Source organism: Camelus ferus, chromosome X (assembly GCF_009834535.1).
Source record: "Camelus ferus isolate YT-003-E chromosome X, BCGSAC_Cfer_1.0, whole genome shotgun sequence".
NCBI lineage: Eukaryota > Metazoa > Chordata > Mammalia > Artiodactyla > Camelidae > Camelus > Camelus ferus.
In genome coordinates, this window is record NC_045732.1 from 43,274,154 (window position 1) to 43,299,321 (window position 25,168).

The following is a 25,168-nucleotide window of genomic DNA, read 5'->3' on the forward strand; positions in this document are numbered from 1 at the left end:
TGTGCACGTGCACACCCCCCAACACACACCCAAAAAGCAAATATACACATGTACTCTCCCTTATTCATCCAACATTTATTAGGGGTCTACTGTAAGCCTGCCAGGCCCTAGAGGGGGTGCAGATATTAAGAGATACACAGATAAGTCAGGCATCATAGCCCTTGCCCAGGAAGCTGATAGTACAGTTACCGGGGAGGGACTAAAGACATACTTGTAGATAGAGGTGAGAATATAGATGGGTCACACGGGGCTTCTCAGAAGAAGACCCTCTACCCATCTTGAAAGACAAGGTTGGAGGCTTGGGACAGGGGAAGACCAAATTCCAGGCAAAGGCCAAGGAAACTGGACAGAGCAGCAGGATGAAGTAGGCAGGGGCCAAATGGTGCAGAAACTTCAACATCAGGATAACAAATAATACCCGCTTACATTTGAGCTCTCAGGATGTGCCAGGCACCGTGCTATCATACATTATGTTGACCATATGCACTCTCTCTCAATGCTCACTGCCAGAGAGAGTGTGAGGTAGTACATGGGACACTTGAAACTGAGAGCCTGTGTTGTGAGTCACAGTTAGAAAAAGCCAAGATTTCAAGCCAACTCTCCAACATACACGTGCTTGACCAGAGGATTCCAGAGACACCCTGCAGACAGCCACACCCTCACCTGTGGAACTGGACACACACTCTTCCATAGGGGTACCCCATTATTGAGGGACATCAAAAAAGACAACTGACAAAACCTGGGCTTTACCCCTAGGAAGGGCAGGGACAGAAGTTATCAACAGAACTGGGGAATGTGAACAAAAAAGGGTTTAGCTGTTCCCTAGCTTCTAAAACCCAGTGAGGGGGTCCCCTCTGGTCACTTCCACTAAACTCATGTTGCTAATAAGAAACCATTGTGCCTGTTTAAAGCATTTCCTCATCAAACAATCACAAAGAGCGAGCAAAAACATACGGGACAAGAGGCAGTCAGAGAAGTTGGAAGTTCAGTCCCTGCCCTCAAGCTCACAGTTCTCTGCTCCCATTACACCCCAGGAAATAGGGTGGGCAGGCTATATCCTGTGCCAATACCGAGGCAGGGACAGCGGGCAAAGACAGAGCTTTCTTGGTGGTAACACGTCCAGAAGATAGTTTAGTAAGCAGTGAATCAAATATGAACAAACTCTGGGCCCCCACACAGACCCTACTGGAGAGCATGCGGCCCCCAGAGGTCAAGCCAAGGCCTGTGCCATCACCGCCTCTGCCCAGAGGCCCACCCACCCCCTGCCCCACACAGAACAAAGGTGCTCAGGGGAAACTGACATTTGGTTTTATTGTGCCAAGGACATTACAGATGGCGGATCTTGTCGACACCTGCAGGGCACGGGTGCCCCATCTGCTGAGGCTGCTCCCACTCCCCACACTCAAATCCTGGGCGGCGGCCATGATCCTCAAAAGTGCCCCCCACCCAGAAAAAGACTAGTGGTGGTGGTGGAAGCATAAGGAATGCAGCGAGGTCAGTCTCATTGTCCAAAAAGCCCACTTGACACCTGCCCCCCTCGTCCCCATCCCCGGCTCACGCCCTAGACCCTGCCCACCTCCACAGAGCTGGAGGCCAGGGACAACAAACACATCTTTGTGCCCCCTCTGTGCCCCATGGCCTGCCTGCCCCCAAACCAGAGATGCCGCCTTCATAGAGCCAATACTGTTGTCTACATCACTTTTTGATTGAATGATTTTATAAGATAAAAGTACATTTTAATAAAGAAAAATTCAACATTGAAGGCTCAGACATTCTTGGGGGTACTGGGAAGGGGATATTCCCACTTCTTCCTCCCACCTCCCTGGCATCACTGTGGAGGTGGGGTGACAATTTTCTGATCTTGGAAAGAACTGGGGGCAGGGAGACTTCCCTCTGTCTGAATGTCTGTCTTCAGGGGCTGCCTGGCTGCCAGTTGGTTTGTCTGTGTGCCTCTCGCCTACCTTCAGCACCCTTGCCCGAGTCCCCTGTGGAATGCAGGGATGGTGCTGTGCAGGGGGCAAGAGGGCACATCAGCTGGCGAAGAGACAGGTGATGGTGGTGGTGGCAGCGATGAGAGGGCGCGCAGGGGTGGGCCAGCCAGAGGGAAGTGGGGAAGGAAAGGAGGGGAGAGAGGGAAGAAGGAAGAAGGCAAGAGGGAAGAAAGCCAAAGAAGGTGGGGTGGCACCGGAGGGCAGGAGTGGTGGGGGTTGGGAGACGGTCTCCAGTCTCTGGGTCTCCATCAACTCTTGTCTGGGGGTGGGTCTCTGTGCACTTTGTTTTTCTTCATACTGTCTAGGTATTCCTGTTGGGACACTGCCAGCACCGAAGCTAGGATCTCATCATCATCCCAGTCGTTCAGACCTGCTGGGCAAGAAGGGAAAAAGGATGACAGAGCACTCTCAGCCTGCCTTCTTGCCCTTCACTGACCCCTGGCTCTGGAGAGATCCCATCCAGGGATCTCATTCCTTTCTCCAAGGAAAAGGCTCCTCTGGGCCCACATCACCCCACTCAGAGCCCCTCTGGGACAGACCCTTGAGCCTGAAAGTCTCTTTCCCTGGGAGATGGCCAGAGGCTCCAGAAGCTCCCTCTCAGGACTTTCTGCTTCTTCCATCTCTCCCCAACTCCCAGCTGGTCCCTGGCCCCTAGACAGAGGAGGCTTACCAAAGGCAGAAGGGGACATCTGCTGAATGAGGGCCCGGCACTCCAGAGCAGGGTAGAGGGACACAAGGGGGGAAGTAGCCCGGTCGGCCCCTGTCGAGAACTGGCTGCTTGTACCTGGGGCAGATGGAGAGTCAGAGGCAGGGCCCAGGACCTAGGCAGGACCTCCTAACCCCTGCACGCTCCCTGCCAGCGAGTCACTGACCTGGTGCACAGGGTGAAGGAGGTTTGGCAAGAGCTAAGACAGTGCCTGGGGAAGGGGGCTTGATGCCCAACTCGGCATGCAGCTCAGGGTGCTCAGGAGACGAGGCTGAACTCCGCTGCCGCGGGGACCGGCTGGTCCACTCCTCTAGGCCACTGGAGGCTGCTGCAGTGGCAGAACTGCATGTGGCACTGGCTTTCCGGGGCTGTGGTGGGAGAGAAGGAGGTAAGTACCAACACCAGATGCAACACTCCTCTGCCCCATCCCCAAAGGGCTCACTCCACACCAGAATCCTGGCTATGACACAGCTTCTACATAGGCCACCATCATTCCTAGTCACACAACAGACCACAGGATGAAGGTAAGCTCCTTAACCCCCTTTCACATCCTTATAAAGCCAATCTGACAGGGAACCTGTTACCTCTACCTTTAAAGTAAATCCAAACCTATCCCCTTCTCACCCTCTCCTTTGCCAGAACCATCATCAGTCACCAAGAATACCACAGCAGCCTTCTCTTTGGCTGGTCCCCCTGCTTCCACCTTTGCCCCCTAGACTCCGTTCTACTCTTAGCAGTCTGGGGGATCCTGTTAAATCCTACGTCAGATCCCATTCTTCCTCTGCTCACAACCCTCTCATGGCTTCTGCCTCACTCAGAATAAAAGCCAAAGTCCTTACCACAGCCCACAAAAGCCCCTTCCAATCTGCTCCGCCCACCCCACTTTTCTAACTCCATCTACTACCACATTCTGTTCAGCCACACTGGCCTCCGGGCTGCTCCTGAATCACACCAGGTATGCACTTACCTCCGGGTCTTTGCTCCTGCTGGCCCTCTGCCTTCCCTGGCTCAGGCACTTAACTAATTTCCTCACCTTCTGCAAGCTTTAGCTTAAATCTCACCTGCTCTAAGGCTGACCCTGACAATGCAACTTAATATTGTGAACTCCCAGCCCTACTCAGCCCTACTCATACCCTTTACCCTGCTCTACATCTTCCATCCGTACCACCTCTCAATTAATTTATTCATTATGTTTACTGTTTATTTTGTTACACTCTACAAAGATTTAAGCACCAAAAAGACAAGGATCTGGGACTGCCCAGCTCACCAATGTACCCCCATACACTGAGAATACTGCCTGGCACAGACTTGCAATAAATATTTGTTCAATGCATTACTTAGCTCTTGACAACATCTATAATCACTCTAAACTCCTTGTGATTCCTCAAATGCCTGTCTGCCCTGCCCCACTTAAAAATTCAACCTTTCTGCATGAAGACTGACCAGAGCCCCCACCTTCACTGGTCTCCCAGCCAGGGTCAAGGATTCCACTGATGCATCTGTCTCCCTCAACAGATAGGAGATCACTGAGGGTGGAGCGGCCTGGACCTGATTTTACATCCTCAGCACAGAGCCTGGCACACAAGAACATCCAGCAAAAGCTTGTCCCTCTGAAACTACCCATGAATCCTGCATGTCACTACCAATGGCTGCCCTCCCTCACTCCTTAAAAAGAGCTTGTTCTGCACAGATGTTAAAAGTTCTAAGGCACAATGCCAAGACTAAGGCCAAGATCCTGTACAGACTAGGGTTAGGAGGTTCCTTCTCTACCAGATGTCAAAACCGCTTAATTTTATTCTGCCTGTTTTGGGGCAGAACATGGGAAGTAATGGGTTCTTGGCCAGTCTAGTAACAGAGCCCAGGACCCACCTGGCTGGGGCCACGGACTTGGCGGGCCTGTTTCTCTTGATCCCTCAGCCACTGCAGGTAGGATTCCCGAGCCACCTGCTCCTCAATGGCCTCGTTTGTGGCCTCCCAGTCTGTGGCCCGCTTCTTGTCTTCCAGCATCTGCTGTTCAATCCATGACTCCTCTGATGTTTTTATGGCATTCTTCATCAAGGACTGCTCTGCAAACTACAAGGGGGTGTGGGAGGAACAGGGATGTGGGGTGATAATCTGAAGTCTGGCCAAGAGCCAGAACTGGCTAGAGGAGGTGGGCCCACAGGCCTAGAAGAGAGGAAACAGGGAGGCAGGTACTCTTACTAAGCACCCCCCTGGGCAGGCTGCCTATCCATCAGGGACTGGGGGAAGGCAGGCTTGGGTTGTGGGACTTGTCATTTCAAACTCCTACACTCAGAAGCCCTGCTCCCAACCCCAAAACATCTCACTGAAGTACTAAGTCTGGGGTAGCCAGGTGTATTCCAGCTGAGGCCGGAATTTAAAGAAGCCTCACCCAGTGACAACTCAATTGCTGAGGCCTTCCTCACCTATTCCCAAATGGGACAAGGAGAAAAGACCACCTCAGAAGTTAGCTGTGTGTGCACAGGGTAGAGGAAGTATTGGGGCATTTAAGTGGACAAGAGGACAGTGCCAGTATGGTGTGGGGTGATATGACTTGTGGGACATTGTATCAGAGTGTGCTCTGTCAGGCTGTGAGACACAACAGATTTTTTAAAATGAAATAATGAAAAATATCAGTGCCTATCCCAGGGAATAAATTGAAGTATTGTTCAGTGATACTTATTTTAATGTACATACACACACCACATACCAATGTGTGTGTGTGTGCACTAAGTAATGATGTAAAATGTAATTTTTTTTACCCATGGGCAACAGCCCAAGTATGTAAAACTCTACGTTAAAATAAGCCAATTAAAAAATGTGCAAAAAAAATCTAAACATACAACTTCATGAAAAGATACACAAGTAAGCACACAAAAAGATGCTCAACACCATTTGTTATTAGGAATTGCAAATTAAAACAATAAGGTACCTATCAGTTGAGGATACAGGTAAGAACTACAGCTTCATATAGAGACAGATGGTTACATACAGAAACATTTCTAGATAATGTGTATACACACAGATTAGTATACACACATATACCTCCTTGCTCTGTCAGCTGAAAGGGCCTAGAAGCAAGGATACCCCAGTAGCAAGGAGCACACTCAGTACCCAGATCACCTAGATCTTGGTTTCTAATAAAATTCTCCAATAAAAGGAATCAGGGTTCCTTGGAGAAATAGCTGGTTCTAGGACTGAGGCAGGAAATACACAAGATGAGCCTGCAGCACCTTGTAGTGCCAGAAAGTAAGCACTCAAAACTAAAACAAAACAAAATCCCAAGACCTCTCCCCACCGCAAAAAATCACCACCAGAGTGATGGGGGTATTTCAAAGAGATGCAGGGACCAACTAAAAGAGGTTCCAATAGCCAAAACTGGAACAATTTGAGCATCAAAATATATAAAAATAGTATTGGATTATAACCCAAAGTGTAAAGCATAAAATAAATACCCTGAGTCCATACTGATACACATAAGTGATTGAACAAATTAATAAATGGAGGACAAGAGACAAATTTCCCTTGCAGAAGAATCCCAAAGAATTTATGTAGATACTCTGCTTTCAAGGAGATGAAGTATAACCCCCACTTCTTAAGTGTAGGCTGTGTATAATGACTTCCTTCCAAACAGTGCAGCATGGAAAAGGAGGTGGGGATGGAGGAAGAGTCATTTTACAGTGGAGAAAACTTGACAAACACCACTTCTGTCAGGTGATCAAGGTCAACATCAGCAGTCATAAATCATGTTCATAGGATATACTGTCAATATGATGTGATGAGAACAGCAGCTTACCACTATGATCTTTCTCCCTAAAACCCATAAACCCAGTCTAATCATGAGAAAAACATCAGACAAATTCCAAGAGAAACATCCTACAATATACCTGACTAGTACTCCTCAAAACTGTCAAGGTCACCAAAAACATGAAAGTCAGAAACCGTCACAAAGGGAGCCTAAGGAGACATGATGACTTTAGTTAATAATAATATATCGATATTGGTTCGTATATTATAAGAAATGTACACAGTCATCTGATACCTTAATAATAGTGAAACTGTGCAAGGGGGAGGAGGGTATATGGGAACTCTGTACTATTGTCTCAATTTTTCTGTAAATCTAAAACTATTCTTAAGTCAATAATTTTTTAATTAAATAAAAAAAAACACTAGGGCATTCACATTTCTAACAAAAGAAAAAATAAAAGTTACGAGCAATCAAACCACAAAAAGTCATGGATGAATCTTAAATGTACAGTGTTACATGAAAGAAGCCACTGGAAAAACTACATATTGTGTGATTCCAATTATATGACATTCTAGAAAAGGTAAAACTACAGCCTGTAAACAGATCAAAAACAAGGAAATCAGGAGAAACTGTCACAGTCAAGAGGAGACCCAACAACTAAATTTAATATGGTATCCTGGATAAGATCATGGAACAGATAAAATCATTAGGGAAAAACTGAGGTAATTTGAATAAAGTATGGTCTTTAGTTAACATATCAATATTGGTTCATTAACTGACAAACATACTATGCTAATATGTTAATCATAGTGGGGTATATGGGAATTCTCTAAGCACAGTAATTGCATAAATCTAAAACTGTTCTGATATTAAAAATTTATTTAAAACACAAAACAAAAACCCCTCTATGTTGGAGAGTGTGCTGTTATTAGGGTATGTGTCCCAAAATGAAGCAGGAGCACTTTCTGTTTGTAGGAAGTGAAACCTGAATAGAAGAGATATCAAAACCCCCAGCAGGCAACTGTCTATGAATAGACAGAGAATGAGAATCTGTCAGTGTGTGCTGGGAAAACGTACTGCCACCTTCTGAGCACCTACTAGGCACCAGGTCCAGTGTTAGGCACTTTCTGCATCGGCTAAGCTGCCAGCCAGATTACTTACACAATCTGCCCTAAGTCCTACAGCCAGTAAGTGGCGGGGCCAGGCCGGCACTCCAAGTTTCTGTGACCACAGCTGTCTGTACCTGCTGAGGTTCGGAGGAGGATCCATGTGGGTGTCAAGACCCCCAGACCAAGCACTGGCTCACAGTTCCCAAATGTGCTCCATATCCCAAAATGCCAACCCTCAACAGGCACAAAAGATGGGTGAGCCAGCTCAGACAGGTAAACTGAGACCACAGAATGAGCCCTGAGAGATCACCTTGGGTAATTCTCTAATTTTACAGAGATGAGGCATTAGGGGCAAACTCAGAAAAGGGAAGAGGACATTTCTGTGGGCCAGGGGCAAAACAGACCCCAGCAGGGGTTTCTGGCCTCTATATTCAGCAGCCATTCTGAGCACAGGGATCTCCTTACCCCTGGTTTGAATGATGGCAGGCCCAGTCCCACGCCAATGGTGGCCTTGTTAGGATTCACCACTGAATTGTAGTGGATATTCCGATGGTAGCTGACACGGATGGGTTCATCCTCATTTTGATGGATCCCATGGAATGTGTTGATGGGTTCTGAAGAGAAAGAGGAGGGAGCACCCACAGTGGCCTAGGCGGGGCAGCCTCAGACCAGGCATGATCAGTCGCTCACCTACCCACCACCGAAGTACCTGTGCTGTATTGGTACACCTCCACGGGCCGGTTGTACATCTCTGCCATGGCCTGCATCTCAATGTGGTTGCCATGGCAGTTGTTTTTCCGCTTCCGGTTGATGTAGGTGGTGAAGTCCTCTGTGACGTAGTTGGAGAAGTAGTCAGCATTCTTCATCTATAGAAAAGATCAGAGGGTCAAGGTCTATGTGGAGAGGAGATCCTTCCACTCTGCCCCCACCCTAAGGCCTCTGCAAGGTCTCACCAGATAGTCCATGCAGTGCTTTCGTACAACCTCATGCATGTCCTGGTCTCCATAAACCTGGTCAGCTGCGGGGACAGAAGGAGAGGTTGGGGTCAGAGCTGCCACCAGAGAAGAGTTCCGAGTCACAGAATATCCTTGGGGCTGGAGGGTTGGGGGCCAGGGAAACTTCCTTTCCTACCCCAAGGTGTGGAAAGTTCTTGGCCTTGTAGGCTGGAATAGGGTCATGAAAAAAGAGGCAGACAGGGACAGTCTTTAAGAACAAGAGTACAGGTGAGAGGGACAAAACCACAGGCCTCTTGGGTAGATGAGTTTGTCAACAAACATTTACAAATCCCACAAGTGGCCTTAAGCACCATCCCACCCTTCACTCTTCACATGAAGAAACTGAGGCTCAGGAGTTTGTGGCTTGACCAAGGTCATACAGAAAGTTAGTCTGTGACAGCTTCAACTCTAGAATTCAGTTTTCCAGATTCTCAGGTATCAGCATGGCCTTTATAGGTTTAAAAAATGGAAAGGAAAAAATGGTTGTGGTAGGTACTAGCAAACTAAATGACCAGAGGTAAACGACCCAAGTGTTCCGAACTTCACTTGCCTCATGTGTAAAATGGGATCAAGCTGGGTAACTTCCTTTAATTCTCTTGTGGGATTAATGAGATGACAGGTGTGAAGTGACTAGCACTGGGCTTAGGACAGAGCAGTCACTCACAGCCCCTTTTCCTGTGGTGGGGCCTGAATGTAGGGTACACTGAGGTGAGTAAAATCCTGTCCCTGTCTGCAAGAAGCATGTAGTCTATAAGAGAGATAAAACACATATGCACCTAAACTTAAGCTTAATTCGGGAAGGGCAGCCTGTGGCCCAAATGGGTTCAGGCGTCAGGGTTTTGGTCACAATAAGAACTAGGCTCCCTCTGCCTCGCTTGAGGTCTTCGTACATGTGGTTCCTTCTTTTTAGGATGTTCTTTCCATCCTCTTTGGTTGCCTACTTGTCAAACACCAATGAGTTCTTAAGACAGTTTCCCACCCTTCAGGGCACCTCTATCACCAGTTTTATCAAAGGTGTGTGCAGACGTCATTTGCCTGATCACACTGGGCTCCCCCCACTGAGGGCAGAGGGTGGTTTAAATCCAAGTCCACCCCTTGCTCAGAGCCTGATGCACTGCAGGAAACTGGAACAGTCTGCTGAGTGGATGGGTAGGCTGGGGGAGCCAGGAAGCCACTTCCCTGGGAAATTAAAGCGGGTTTGAAGATGAGGCACGCCTGTTGCCCTCTGGCTAAGATGAAGAGGGAATTTCCCTTTGTCTCCCCAGAGGACCGCTGCTCTGATGGGATCTCCCTAGGGCACTGGGGCCGGGGCAGGTCCCGCAGGGAACACTGCAGAGTACTTGCATGACAGCCAGTCTACCTCCTCAGTGAAGAATCACCAGAAGAACACCTTCGCTGCCCTACCCGTCCCTCCCTGGAGGGTTTTGTGAGATAAGGAGTAAAAGGCCGCTCTGAGATAGAAAATGGGGCCCATGTCTGTCTCAAGTCCTCTTGGAGGTGCAGAACTGAAGGTGAGGGGGAGTGGGGGTTGTGAAGGCGGGAAGGGGTAGCCCCTTCACCGATGTAAACAAGGATGTGGGTTCTGTGGCCACGCTCTCCCCCGCCCCCCCTCCAGCGGTACTTCCAGCAAGTCACATGCCCCGCGCACAGCCTGGGGGCCCCCTGCTGCTGCCTTTCTTAGAAGCCAGGACCACAGAACCCACTGTGGCTGCCTGAGCTGCTTGAGGAGCTATTTCTGTAGAATAAACTTGGGGTGCCAAGGAGACAGGGCTGTCAGCAGCTGCAGTAAACAGGAACTGAGATGGGAGCGAAGGGGTTAAATAGAAGTCAGTCTACCAAGCTCAGGGAGGTGGCTGAGATGTTCCTAGGGAAGGGTCAACAGGCATTTCCAGGCGTAGGAGATAGATTTACCTGAACTAGATGCCAGATGCAAGAAGTTGGGGGAAAGAGGGGAGACTATTGGACAAGGAAAGGAGGTGGCAGAGGTTCCCCCCATTTCCCTGCCACTGACCCCTTTGCCTGGCAGAAAGGCTCTGCTGCCTCCTAGCTGTGTGGTACTGGGCAAGGCCTTTAACCTCTCTGAACCACAATGTCCTCATCCATAAAGTGGGGAGAGTAACTCCTCTTTCTCTCATGGGGCGCTGTCAAGACTATAGGGGGTGGTCTGCCAAACACCGAAGGCATACTAAATGTTCCAGAGACAGGGCTCTGTTTGTCACAAGGAGAACGATGACTCCTTCAGATAGCTAGCCACCCATAAGTCAGCTAGAATGTCACCGGAACCACTTATTAAGCCCTTCCTCATTTCTGTTGCACTTCCTCAGCTAGAGGAAAGCCCCAAACTTGGAGTCTAGGCTGCCCCTCCTCGTGCAGGCAGGACTGGCTCTCTACCTTTACTGAATCCAAAGGTCCACAGGTCTACCTTCTGTGCCCGTAATTCAAATCTTTAGCAACCTAAGTAACATCAAATCAATAACATAGGCCTCACAAAATAGGGTCCTTAAGTGCAGGCAAGGTATGACCTTTCCTACTTACCTATAAAATGTAAAATATCGCCTTCTCTCCTCAATTCTAAGATGCACTGATAGGTGATACAGTATGTGTATTTAATCATAGCTTTTGGAGGGGGGAACTCACTTCACTGACTATAAGATATACCCTAATTTGGAGATCATCAATGTGGAATAAAATGTGCATCTCTGAACTGAGGAAACAGAGCAACTACTTTGCCAATGAGGTAGAGTAGAAGAATCTTTTCAGTGACATAAGGCAGGAAAAACACCCAGTATAGGGCTAAGAAGACAGGAAGTCCTCACTGAAGAGATGCTTGTCTGACTTTGCCAGCCCCACCTCTGTCCTCTAGAAAGCCCTTCTCCTCCCAAAAGGTTTGAACATGGGACTAGGGGCTGAGGTAGACTTCCCAGTGGGGGCTAAGGTGGGGGAAAAGGGCCCAATGGACCTGCAGAGGTAGGGGAATTCAGAGCACTTGTTTTTATAGAAACCGAAACTCCTCCTCCTCTTGCTGACACTGCACTTGTGGGCAATCTGCACCTGCTCTTCCCTCCCAGAGTCCAGCTGGAAGGGGGTCCCCCACTACCTCACCTCTGTCCCCAACCCAAACAGGGCTCGGGAAGCCTCAGCACAATATGAAAATTGGTTCCACCAAGGCTCAAGGTTCACATTCCATCCTCACCCAAAAACCCTACTTTACCCAGGAGGGATACTGAGTACAGAAATATGGCACAGCTGGCCCAAAGTCACACATTTGGGAGGGTGAAGGAGAGCCCAGAGGCCAGGCTTTCAAGGAATAACTGGTAACTTCAAGCACTGATTCCCCAGGTGACATTACCACCACCTCTAATCCAGCTGTCACCTTAGCCACTTGACTCCCTGGGCCAGGCCTGATCCTGCCTGCCTCAGTTTCCCCACCAGCACAAGCAGGAAGCAGCTGTAACCGAGGAAAGGCCTGTGAGTGGGCAGAGATTACAGGTATCAGGGGCTGTACCCCTCACTAGGGCCACAGAGGTCAGCATGAACTTTACCCTCCCACACCCCACTTCTGTCCTTTCTCTGAACATACAGAGACACCAGCATAGAAATGCACATGTGCACACACAGAGCCAGCAGATCCTGCTAAAGATGTTCCCTGAAGTCAAACAGCCACACAACAACCCTCACAACTACAGAGAATAATCACACTCAACAAGTAGATGCCCTTGTCACCAACCAGGCAAGACTAAAGGCTGGATAAGATGCGAGGCTGAACAACCCCTCACCTCCTTCCTAGCCTTTGCCAGGGGTTAGTAGGAGAGGGGAGTAGCCACTAGCTCTAACAGACTTGCCTCAACCTCCTTCCCCTGCTGCCCGGGAGAAGGTCTCTCAAACCTCTGTAATCCTTCCTCCTCAGGCTTCCTAAAATGTAGTCAGTATTTGCTGAGGAATTATGTGGATGAGCAAGACAGGAGAGCCTGGACTATCTAAAGGAGTTTAAGTACAAGGCTCTACCATTTGTTCTAGAGGCACCTGGGAATTGCCTCCCTGCCAGGCTGCTGCCTGCCTGCCTGCTAGAAGAGCCACAGCAAGTTCCACTGAGGACAAAAAAGGAAGTCTGGTATCTGCAGGCAATATGAAAACAAACCACATAAATGTGTGTATACATAGCAGCACGGGGAGACAAGACCGGGTCTGTTCCCCACTTCTCTCCTGGATCCACTGAGGAGATGAACCAAGAAAAAGGCCGCACCGGCCTGTCAAGTAGCTGTGGTACATACCTGGCCTATGGCCCCAACTGCCTCACTCTCAGTGGGGGAGACAACAGAACTCGGCCCTCTCAATAGTCTGGTCTCAGAGATGCCTGCTACTCTACTCAAGAATTCCCACTGCAGGGGTGGCAGCCAGGGTGGGAAAAAAATCCCCACTGCAAAGATGGGAAAACTGAAGGAGGCAGGGCAGAGAGAGATCAAGGAAAGCTGGTGTACATGGTGGCCCATGGGATTCTTCTCCTGGGCTGGTTCAACCTTAAACACCAATGTTCTGATACTGGCTGTATGACCTAGATAATAGGGCCTTGGCTACCTCTTGAGGCCTCAGTTTCCCATTTATGAAACAGTCAGAATTGATCTGAGATCAATGCTGATAGCCCATGTTCTAAGACTAAAAGGCCCAGAGCAGTGGGCCTGGCTGATGTTTGAGCCCCATCACTGTAACACACACAGCCCCAGCTGCATCCCCATGGCCCATGCAGGCACAGACACGTGTGGCCTCTACTCTGCCCACAGAAGCCAAGACCAAGGCCAGGGCCAGGGCCAGAGGTTTTTGCTGAGTCAAAGCCATATGGGGAGAGGGAGGGAGGAGAGATGCAGACTCACGTTTCTAGGAGGAGGTTATCTGAGCATAGCAGGGGCAGGGTGGACCACAGGATACCTCTGAGACCCAGGCTCCCACTTCCACTCCACCCAAGTCTTTGCTGATGCTCACAAATCTCCAATAGGGGGTGGCGGAAGAGAGAATTGGGCACCAGCAGTGGATACTGGTTTACACTAGGGACACCCAGATCTCAGAGGCAAAATAGAGGGTAGAAACCCATCTGCCTCAGGGTTCCTAACAGTAGAGGACTACAGCCTCCTAGCTGGAAGAAGTAAGGCCCAGAGAGATCAAGGAATACATTTGAGGTCATCCAGCCAGTTGATAGCTAAACTAAGAAGCTAGGGCGTTCCTAGGGTCACAGAAAGAATGTGTCCTTTGGAGACATCTGGATTCCCATGCCAGCTGTGCCATTAATGACCCTGAGCATGTCATTTCCCTTTCCTGAGCCTCAATCTTCATTCCTGTCTCATGGGATAACAATCCCAATTTTGCAGGTCAACGTGAAGCACCCAGCAGAATGCCTAGCAAACAGTCAAAGTCAAGGAACAGAGCGTCCTCTGTGTCCGCAATCCCCACTCCAACTCTAACCCTCAGTTATGTGCTCCTTCTACTATTCAACGTGTGGCGGGAAGTTAGAACCCGGAGGCTTTCTTACCAGAGCCTAGGGCAACTACCGCCTGTCCCTGTCCAAGCTAGGCTGGAAACAGAGGAGCAGCAGAAAGCTTGAGGACAAAGTTCCCTTCCCAGGTACATGTCCTGTGTGCTCTGCCCCAGAGAAACCTCCAGATGAGGCCTAGAGACCCAAGAGTCATGTACTTCTGGGGGAGAGGCCGTGGGGCTTCTGAGGTTTTACGGAGAAAAGCCAAGGGCAGCCCAGTCAGGGAAAATGTGTAGCCATTGTGCTGATAGGGAAAGGCCTTCAACCTGTCGTGGTCAGCTCTTCCTGTAAGCTCAGGCCCCTTACTGGAAGGCCCCAAAGAGGGGGAAGGGTCAGAGTGTGTTTTAGGAAAACAGCTAGATGAACACACACAAATATTGTTCTTAACGTGGGTTACTGCCCAGCCAGGTCCTCACTAGCCCTGAGACCTGCCTCAAAGACCACCCAAGACCCACATGCCCAGCTACACTCTTTGACCCTCACTCCTCCAGCAGCCCTGCTTACCCCACATCCAGCCTAAGGTCTCAGCACAGGGCCTAGTACCTAATGGGCCCTCACCTTTTCTTTCTTTGCCTTCCTTTGGTCCAAAATAACCCCAAACCTAGCTCTTTCTCTAGGGAACATCCCAGGGAGAACATAGACTTGAGCCACAGGATCGGAGGGTTGGGAATTTTCCCAGCCCATCAGAGTCCACTGCGGGGACCTCTTCTGCTTGGTAGAATGGGGAGACAACCACTCACCCCACTTAACTTTCACTCACTTAAACACTCGTGGCTCTGAGGTACCACTGAAAACAGCATTCAGGCTTTATCAATGCTATTGTCCCATGAGGGCCTACTATATGTCAGACACTAAAGAGATCTACTAAACTAATCTCATTTAACCATTATAACATGGTGTCTTTTAGCCTCATGTTATAGACAAGGAAAATTGGTTTAAGGTTCAAGACAAAAAAAAGATGTGTGTGCTCAAGGGCACACCAAGAATCAGTGGTACAGCCAGAAGTGGAGCCTGAGTCAGTCTAGCCCACCAGCAGACATGAGGGGTACCCACACACTGAGAGAATAACAGACCCAGAAGGGATTCAAGGAGCCCTTCAGAATCAACATCATTTCACAGATGGCAAAATGGAAGTTATGAGTCAGGGCCAGAACTAGAAGGGACTTCTGATTCCCAGCTCAAAGCTCCTATCGGAGGGTACTTTTCCTCGGGAGATATCAGAGCTCCAGATATCGGAGGATCAGATCACACTTCCAGCCTTCCCTGGACACCAGCACAGGACCTCACAATTGCTTACTGAGTGTCAGATTCAGAGCCAGAGGTGCTTCAAACATCTAGTTCAGACTGGATGGTAGATGGTATTAAGGAATTATTAATCTTGTTAGGCATGATAATGGCATTTTGGTTATGTTAAAGGAGAAAGACAGAGTCCTCATCTGTCAGAGAAACATACAGACATATTTACGAATGAGATGATCTAATGCTGGCATTCTGCTTTAAAAATACTTGTTTCAGGAGAGTGAAAAAGAGTGGGTGGGGTAGTGATGAAATAAGGCTAGCAATATGTTAATGACTATTTTGAAGATGAATGATGGATACATGAGGGTTCACTATTCTCTCTACTGAACAGCAACGTGCTGTGGTTAGGAGCATGGGCCTCAGACTAACCTAATCCAGAATGCGACTCCCGACTTTACTGAGTACTCTCTGACCCTAGATAAGTCACTCCCCAACTCCGAGCCTCTCTGAGCCACTTTTCTCATCTGTCAACTGGAAGCAAGTGTCCTATACTTACCTAACTTGGGAGAGAATCAAAGGATTCCCTATAGTGCCTGACAGAGCGCCCTTCCCTAAGTAATGTTATTTCATCACTACCATTGCTGTTGTTGTTATTCTCACAGCACCACACTGCTTCAGGACCGAGGGTTAGAAGCCAGATACTAACTCGAGACTGGGGCCTGGAGTCCCTAAAAAACCAGCTAGCTCTGCCCCCAACCCTGTCATGGAAATTACTCCTAACAACTGGGACACAGCTCAGGGGCAGCCTTAGGCCCTTGAAGGCTGAGGCAGAGACTCACCGACAGCCCGGAAGAGACAGGCGCCGTCCTCCTTCATCTGCTTGATGATGAAGCCCTTCTTGTCTCGCAGGGCCTTTTCAAACCAGTGCTCCTGCTGGAGGGAAGAGGGGGGGGGTCAGCAACAGGAGAGGCCTGTACCCCCTCCCCAGGGCACTGCCCTTGAGCTCCCAAGGGGCCCAGCTGATTAGCTGAGAGGACACTGGGCAAGGTCAAGCCCTCAGCCCTGCCTGACCACTCCGTGCACATGGAGCAGGAGGCGACCCTTTCTTTTAGGGAACTCAGTTGCTGTGTAAGCAGAAGACTTGCTCCCAGAGGGGCCTCAGCTGTCCTGAGGGCAGAGGCCCCATCTGCATTCTGACCCCTGCTGACCATGATGGGAATCCAGTGCTGGGCCTTCCCCAAGGCAGCCAGAGGCCCAGACTCAGCAAGTGCCTGGGGGGAGAACCTGGCTCTATCTCAAGGAGTTTCACCTGGGGAACCTCTAGCCACTTTAGGGGAGATGTTGAGGAGGGAGTGACTGGCAAGAGCCTAGATCTCAAGCCCCACATATAGCTAGGGAATTCCAAGATACATTGTGTAAGGCAAGACGTATGCCAAGTATGATCTCACTTGTGATTGAACACATTTAACACATGCACACAAAGTTGGGAAGGCTATACAACAAAGTATTATCCTTAAGGGTTGGTATTACAGGTGATTTTACTTCACCACCTCCTTAATAAGATATATATACAATACCTTACTCAAAATTCAAAAAGCTTTAAAAACCAAGTCTTTATCTAACCTGACCCAAGCTGACAAGAACCTATGGAGATGAATATGCATACATTCCTATGCAGAAACATTTAGCTGTCTAATCAAGAGGTGTTGCTACAGACCCCACAGGAGATGTTACATAATACACAATATACACACCAGTAGTCTTTCCCAGATTCTAAAGTTTTTCTGAATTCCAAAGCACATCTGACTCTGAAGGTTTGGGTTAAGTAAACCTGTACAAATGTGTACTTTCAGATTAAAAAAAACAATGTAGAGATGAATAGGCAGAACACAGAGGACACCTAGAGCAGTGAAACTACACTATATGACACTATAATGGTGGTTACATGTCATTACACATTTATCCAAACTCACAGAGTGTACAACACCAAGAGTGAACCCTAATGTAAACTGTAGGCTTTGAGTGATGTATGTGTCCATGTTGGTCCATCGATTGTAACAAATGTACCACTTTGGTGGGAGACATTGATAATGGGGGAGGCTCTGCATGTGAGGGCAGGGAGTATATGGGAACTCCCTGCACCTTCTGCTCAATTTTGCTGTGAACGTAAAACTGCTCTAAAAAATAAAGTCTATTAAAAAAAAAGTACACGTGTCACTTAAAACATATTTTCCATCTCAAAACAAAACAAACCAGAAGCAGCTGACTTTCCCAGCTTCCTTGCGCCCTCTGCTGGCCACCAGAAGAAGCCAGTCTAAGCCTGCATCAGGCCTAGGGACCAGAAATCTCAAGGCTCCTCCTCAAGGACACCACCCAGCCCAGGGATTTATAGTATCCGGGCTAATGCCGATCAGACAAAAAGGATCACCTCTCTGCAGGCCATTTTTGCCCAGCTCAAGTGAGAGAAATTCCTGGCAAAGTAGGAAACACAAGGTTTAGAGGTCAAAAGCTCTAGGTTCCAACCCCAGTTCTATCATTTACTTGCTTTATGATTTCAGATAAGCTACCTGAACTCCCCAAAGCCTCAGTTTCCTATCAGACTGGGGATATGTGATCTGCTTGACGGAGCTGTCAAGAGACTCAGAGGAGCTTCAGGATCTGAAAATGTTTTCTAAACAACATACCACACACTAGTGACAGAAGGGCTCACCAGTAACAGAAGGGCTGAGACCAGCAGAGACAGATGATGTACAACTGAGAAGCCCTTATAAAGTCCCAGGTGAGTGGCTACACAGGAAAGGATAAAGAAGGGGTAACAAGGGAACACCCAGTAGCCCCACTGTCAGGGCTTACACTCCAGGAAGGTGTGGCTGGCTATCCAGAGATGACAAAGGCACCTGGAAGCCCTTAATGGGCTTCCATAGGCAGCACAAAGACTCTTGTTTGTGTGCAACATTCCAGCAGTCCCTCCTTCCCCAGAGGCTATGGACTAGCACACTCAAGCCAGTTCCCCTATCTCTGTCCTACAGGGTCAGCCATCTCCCAGCACTAAGGCGCCTACCCTAGCCAGGGGTCTCCAGGAGGGAAGCTGCAACTATGATCACAGCCCCAGGTTGGACAGAAGTTCCAAAAAACCAGGGCACACAGCAACCTCCTGACCTCAAGTATGTGTGCGTGTGGGGGGTGGGGGTGGGGATTGAGAGGAGAAAAGGGATCAAAGAAGACAAGAGGAGCTCCTACTTATTCATCCAACAAAGATTTACCTGGCAGCTACCAAGTCAGACCCTGGGCTGGTGATGAGGACAAAAAAATGAATCAGACTTGGTCTCAACCTCGTTAAGTTCATAAACTGCTAGAGGGACAGGGAAACAGGTGATGATCACACACAAGTGTGAGCAGGGCTTTGAAAGAGGTGAACACAGGAGTGCTGTGAAACAGAGGAAGAGACCTGGCTAGTCACTAAGGCTGAAAGGAGATGCCACCTGAGTAAAGGATTAAAACACCAAAACCTCCAGAAATGCTTGTTAATTGGATAAGAAATCACTTCTGCCACCCCAAGGATGACAGAGACCCAACAATGAGTTCAGGAGAGCTAAAGTCCTGGATAGGAGTAGGCAGGTAAGTAGGCCAGGAAAAAATATGAATTCATATTAGCTGAATGCCTTCCCATGCCAGGTACCAGATGCAAAAGGTGACCTCGTTTAATTGTCTTTACCACAGCCCAGGTGGCAGAAAGCATCATCTTCATTTCACAAAGGGAGAAAAGAACTGGGGTTTGGGCACCAGCAAAGCCTAGTGTTGAGGCAACAAGGGGAGCCCCATGAGCCACACCACGGAGATATACCTGGCAGCCCCTCCTGAGAAAATCCTGGTTTTTCCCTAAAAATGGAGGTCTGAGCACACTCTCCGCACAAGCATGTGCAAGGGCAGCCAGACTGATATCTGGACCTGGATCTGGAGGTCAGACCGCCAGCCACCCACTGGCTTTGGCACCAGCAGCCTTTGGAAATTGGGCTCCAGAACCCTTTCTCTGTCTCTCTGAGGGGAGGAAACAGGGAGGTCATGATCCTGGACTCCAAAAAGAGCCCAGAGTCCCGCTTCTAGCACAGTCTTTTCCTTCCCCTAGCTGGACAGAAGCCTCCAAGGTAGGTGCCAACTTAGAAGCTGTTCAGGAAAATGGCCCAGGAAGAAAGAGCTGATGGGAGTGAGACGTGAGAGCTGGCCCAACCACAGATACATTTAAGCTACATCAATGCTCTGGCCTAAGAAAGTCAAGTCCAGATCTTGAATCTTGCAAGACCACTGCTGAGCCTGTGGGTAACTCCCTCCCTACCTCTGAGCCTCCAGAAAGGGGCCAGGCAAAGCTCTCTGACACCAGGGAATCCTAGATGCAAGACTCTGCAATCTACTGGTCCAAAGGCACAAGAGAAGTTGAAGCAAGCTGTGGGACCCAAGTGACTTAGGTTCCAATCCAGTTCCACCAATCCCCTCAATTATTAACCATGTGATGAACTGCTCTGAGCTACAGTTTTCCAATCTGTGAAATGGGATAACAAACCTCCCAATAATAGGGATATAGAACAAACAAATACTACAGGACTTTGCCCAGTAGGAGAGCACTTAATGAGTTCTCTTCCTCTCCCTGGAAGGGAAACAAGAACACCCTTGTAGTAGGCTGAATAACGACAACCCAAAGGTATCAGGCCCTAATCCCTGGAACCTGTAAATGTTACTTCATAAGGAAAGGGGGTCTTTGCAAATGTGGTTAAAGATCTTGATATGTGGAGATTATCTTGGAGTATCCAGGTAAGACCTAAATGCAATCACGAGTGTCCTTAGAACAGCCAACGAAGACACGATACAGATAGAACAGGAGACCACCCATACACAGAAGCCAGGCAGCGGTTGGAGTGATGTGGTCACAAACCAAGGAATGCTGGCAGCCACCAGAAGCTGGAAGAGGACTGCATTCTCCTCCAGAACCTCTGGATGGAGTGTGGCCCTGCCAACACCTTGATTTTGGTGCAGTAGAACTGATTTTGGACTTCTGGCCTCCAGAACTATGAGAAAATAAATTTCTGTTATTTTAAACCACCCAGGTAATTTGTCACAGCAGCCACAGGAAATGATTACAACCGCCTTGTAGCACTCCTTGGTGTGAGCCCTGGGCAACATGGCATGGCTCCCATCCCCCAGGACTCATCTTATTAGCATCCTTCCAAGGAAAGGGTTAGAATTAAGGCTGCAGGGGTCTGGAATCCTCCCTCCCAGCCTGGGAAGCTGCTGACCCTGCCTATCAATGAATGAGCTGCCACTGAAGTGGGGAGGAGGCAGGGGGAGATGGCAGCAGCAGTGGCAGCTCATGGACAGATGTCTTCCCAGAGCCCATGGCCAAGAGATGTTTAGTATTCTGGGCTTCACAGCTCTGTCCCAGCAAGCCTGGTGCCAAGACCACCCCTCTCTCCCCCTCAAACACCCAGGAACACTGGCTCGGCTCCACGGGCTAAACATAGGCAAACTCATCCAATGAGAAACACAGACATACTGCTCTCCAAGGATTAACACAAGCTCTCCAGGGCAGAGGAATCAGAAAAGAGCAAGGTCCCAAACCTATTGCCAGACCACTGCGAGGGTGGGGGGTGAGGGGGTGGTATTTAAAAAACGAAGATTCTATTATTCTGTAACAAAAAGCAATGAAGTACTGATGCGTGCCACAACACAGATGAGCCTTGACGTTATGCCAAGTGAGAGAAGCAAGTCACAAAGGATTGCATACTGTATGATTCCATTTATGTGAAATGTCCAGAATAAACAAATCAATCAAGACAAAAAGCAGATTAGTGGTTGCCAGGGGCTGAAAGAGGATGAGAAGACTGGGGGATGATGATGATGATATGATGTAGGCTTTCTTTTTGAGGTGAAGAAAATGTTCTAAAATTATTTGACTGTGGTGATGGATGTACAACTCTGTGAACATAAACATAAACCACTGAACTGCACACTTTAAACTGGTGAACTGTATGATGTGTGAATTATATCTCAATAAACCTGTTTAAAAAGAAGCATACACACAAGGGCCTACAGCACTGGCTGGGGAGAGGGAAGCCGGTAACTGCTTGAAACTTCATAGCACACCCACAAAAGCCAAGGGGCCCCACTCAAAGGGGGTAGGAAGCAGGGAATTAAAGAGAATACAACTAGCTTCAGAACAATGAGTCCAACCTCCCTCTTCACCATTACCCATTTTATGGATGGAGAAACCGAGGCCCAGAAAAGGGAACTGCCAGAAGATATAGGACTCAAACCCAGACCACCAGGCAGGGACCACTTCCTGCTATACCAATCTGCCTCCTCCCCAGACAAATCAGTAGGTTCCTAGATGCCAAATGGGCCCTTGCTAACAAAAATCAGTTGTTGCAAAGGCTCTTAAGAAGAACCCAGATGATCCTGGGGAAACTGCAAGAAAAGAATCAGCCAAGAAATGAGGTGGACCAGGTCAGGTATTCAGACTCTCAATAACCCTTGGCATGGGTGGACTTTTGGCAGCTAACCAGGAGACCCTGGGGTCTGAGCTCAGGCCCACCCAGCTCCAAAGCCTAAGCTCTTTCTACACACGACTCTAACTCCATACCATCCAACAGGCAACCCCTGAGCTTATTCACCACAGTCCAGCAACCACAAAAATCACTGTTCACCAACCCTGAGCCTCACACTGACCAGGGCGCTTGTCCTGACCACCAAGCTTCGTTAGCTGGGAAGGAACAGAGGGGCAGAGGAGAGAGGGGAGGAACCCAGCTCTTCCTCAAAAGACACCCACCATTCTCTGTCACCTCCAGGTTCAAAGGGCTTTGGTGTGAGCTCTTTAAAATCCCAAAGCTAAGTGATACCTCCTCACCAGCTCCTTACCTGACCAACAAAGAAACTGAGGCCCAGAGAGCACAGGAAGAACTTTCCTGGTTCATCCAGCAAAGCCCCAGCAGAGCCAGAATGGGAACCCAAGTACCTTGGTTACAGTGCCAGTTTCAATTTCTCCTACCACATTAGCACACGGGTCCCCTTCTTAAAATGCTCTGTGGGGTCCTCAAGCTCAGGACACTTTCAAGTCATTCTTTGCACAGAGGAGACTCTTGGCAAGGCAGCCATGCCTGGGAAAGGAAACCCCTGACAACACCACCTTCCCAGCACTGAGACCCCAGGGTGCCAAAAGGGCTCCCAAAGGCAGTAGAGATACAGTCACAGCATCAGGACAGACAGGAAGTCTGAGTAGTCACAACAAGGACCACATTCACCATCTGGGATCCCTCTCAACAACTCCCCTCTTTCCCAAGGGATCTAATTGGCCTCCAGGTTACAAATGCCCCCAGTGATGATTCAGGACCAAGCCTGGGGCACCAGGAATAATCTTCCCTCTTTCAACCCCAAGTTGAACCAGGGGAGGCAAGGAGATGCATCTTCTTCCTCCTTTTGTCCCAAGAAGTGGGAGGACACGGAAGCCTCTCCCGTCATTGGGAAGGGAAGGTATCATGCAACCACAGAGCTTTACTTCCATGTTCTTAGGGGGACAATTACAAGGGAGGGACTCTCAGCCTAAAAGGTGCAATGGGGGTCTCAGGAGGTGTCTTTCTAGTCACCGCGGCAGCACGTGACTTTCTCTTCCTCTCTGTCCCTGGGACCAGGGAAGTATCACTCCTATTTCAGCGGAGAAGAAAAGGCACATTTTACCCTAACCAGCAACTCCTGGTCCTGACCTTGGCAGATGTTTTATCCTGCCTGGAGTAGTAATGGGTGGAAAGGGAACAAGGACAGGGACTAACGACAAGACCCTGGCCCCTGTAAAGTACAAAAAGATTCACCTGAGCAAAGGGGGAGAGGAATGTGGGTGGAGAATTTCCCTGGAGTGGGGGTGTCCCAAACCCATTCTCTGTCTCTAGTAAGAAACAGGCTTATTGAAAGCAATTCGGGAAGCTCAGAGTATTTCCCTGATCCTAGAAATGAGAAGGAAGCACAGCTGGGTCAGGGAGAGACTCAGAATATCTCCTGGTTCTTGAGAAGAGACTTCAGTCTTCCTCAGTAACCGACAACCTTCTCATAGAAAGTAAGGGGAACTTCCTAGACTGAGCCGGCTCAGGTAGAAGGTTCTTAAGACTGTGAAGAGCACCCAGGTCGTTCTGCCCAATGGGAGAGGTCTCAGGCCACACTGAGGAGGACCTCACACCAAAGGGGTGAGGGACCCAAACCCTTCCCTAAGGTGAAAGATCTCTTGTCCCTGAGGGGAAGCTCAGGCCCCTGAGAGGAGGCTCAGACTCTTTCCCTCAGAATCTCACCTTACCCATGTCCCCAAGGGAACAAGCAGTTCTCAGGACTTGGTTCACAAGTGGATGGTGGGCTTAGGCTCGAGTCACCAAAGCAGGAAATTTTATGTCTCTAAAAGGCCTCTATGACTGGGGTGTACATATGCTGTCTGAAGTGGGGTGACAGTACTCTCAGGGTAGGCTCAAGTCTCAGGTCCTAAGGTGGGGGAGGTGTCTCACGCACCTGAGGGAAAGTTCAAACTTGAGAGGGGAGACTCAGGACCCTACTCCCCAGGGACTCTATCCATGCCCCCAAGGGAGGGGTCTCAGGACTCAATTCTGGTGGGGGGAATCCTCCTGTTCCTGAGAAGTAACTTAAGTTCCTTGAGAGAGTAACCTGGACCTCATCTCTAGAGACACACTGGTCACTGAGGTATGTGTGGGTCTCTTGTCCTTGAGAGTGGTGCGCTCAAGTGTCCTTGGCACAGTGGGTCTCAGATCCCCAAAGAGAACACTCAGACACCAGTCCCTGAAGAGAAAAATCCCCTAAAGGCTTCTGTGGAGGGCTATCAGTCTCCCGAAGAGGCTTCAGACCCAGTCTCTGAAAGCCCCAGTCCATAAGCAGCAGGAACCCTAGGCTCCAGTATTCAAAACAGTGAGCCTCATTTTCTTGAAGAAAGGCTCAGGTCTGGGAGGGAGGATGGTCTAGCCCTTAAAAGAAGCTTAAGCTCCTAGAGAGGGATTCACACTCTTGTCTCCAAGGAAGTCTCAGACTACTGAAACGAAGCACAGATCCTTGTCACTTACAAGGTGATCTCATTTACCCTAGCAGAGTTTCTGGTCCCAGGGTGTTGGTTTTGACCTTTGTCCCCAAAGGGGAAGGGAATCTTAGGGGGATATGCATATGGTGTGTGTCAGGCCCTTGATTTCTGGAAGGAATCTAAGACCTCACTGCTGTGTGGTCCTGTGCTGTACCTCCCTGAGAAGGAGGTGGGGGTTGTCCTTCATAGTGCCTCAGACCCCTGAAAGGGTTTAGGTATCCTGGGGACACTCAGACATCTCTAATGTCTCCACCTTGTGTTACTCGGAGGGAGACTCCTAGACTCTTATCCCAGAGGAAAAGAAATGTCAAGCCACCAAACACAGACCAAAGTCCTCTGGAGAATCATGAGACTCCCCTCTCAGGAGGCATTCCATCCTGCCTGTCTCTCCTGGGGAGTTTCCACCTATTAGCCCTACATGATGAGATTCCACAGCCCAGAGTAACAACGATGGGTCCTAGAAAAGACCACAGACCCCATCTTTAAGTCGTCTATCTTCTGTGGGGCCCCTAACTCCAAATCCTTGGCTGAGGGAAGAGGGTGTTTCACGCACCCACCAGCAGGGAAAAGGAGTACCAGGCTCTGAGAGAAGATGTAGACCCCTTGAAACGACCTCAAAGAGCCCTCCTTAGGTCCCTACCCAATTTGGGGATCCCATCCACCACACCCACTCACCTGTCACCCCCCGCCCATACCTGCTCGACGGTTGCGGGGTCCATAGCTTCGATGCGAGCTGCAGCGCTT

General features: G+C 49.1%; 1 protein-coding gene across 4 annotated transcripts; it reads right to left on the reverse strand.

The window, feature by feature from the left end:
• Positions 1-63: 63 nt before the first annotated feature.
• Positions 64-25,162, reverse strand: OTUD5 (OTU deubiquitinase 5). Of its 4 annotated transcripts, none has more exons than XM_006180163.3 (9): positions 25,120-25,162; positions 16,152-16,242; positions 8,508-8,572; positions 8,264-8,420; positions 8,020-8,168; positions 4,567-4,770; positions 2,864-3,065; positions 2,662-2,775; positions 64-2,361 (listed from the first exon to the last, which is right to left on the reverse strand). In XM_006180163.3, the coding sequence occupies exons 1-9, from the start codon at positions 25,141-25,143 to the stop codon at positions 2,240-2,242; spliced, it is 1,128 nt and encodes a 375-aa protein (XP_006180225.1). In that variant the 5' UTR covers positions 25,144-25,162; the 3' UTR covers positions 64-2,239. The 4 variants fall into 4 exon arrangements, with proteins under 4 accessions (XP_006180225.1, XP_032330726.1, XP_006180226.1 ...); XM_032474835.1 differs by having other exon boundaries at positions 64-2,364; XM_006180164.3 differs by having other exon boundaries at positions 16,152-16,245.
• Between the last annotated feature and the right edge of the window lie 6 nt (positions 25,163-25,168).

Excerpts from the sequence above, each read along its gene's own strand:
- OTUD5 (XM_014555456.2), bottom strand. The coding sequence starts at position 25,143 with ATGGACCCCGCAACCGTCGAGCAG. Across the intron at positions 16,246-25,119 it reads ACCCCGCAACCGTCGAGCAG|CAGGAGCACTGGTTTGAAAA; the intron begins GTATGGGCGGGG and ends TCTTCCCTCCAG. Across the intron at positions 3,066-4,566 it reads AAGTCCGTGGCCCCAGCCAG|CCCCGGAAAGCCAGTGCCAC; the intron begins GTGGGTCCTGGG and ends CTCCCACCACAG.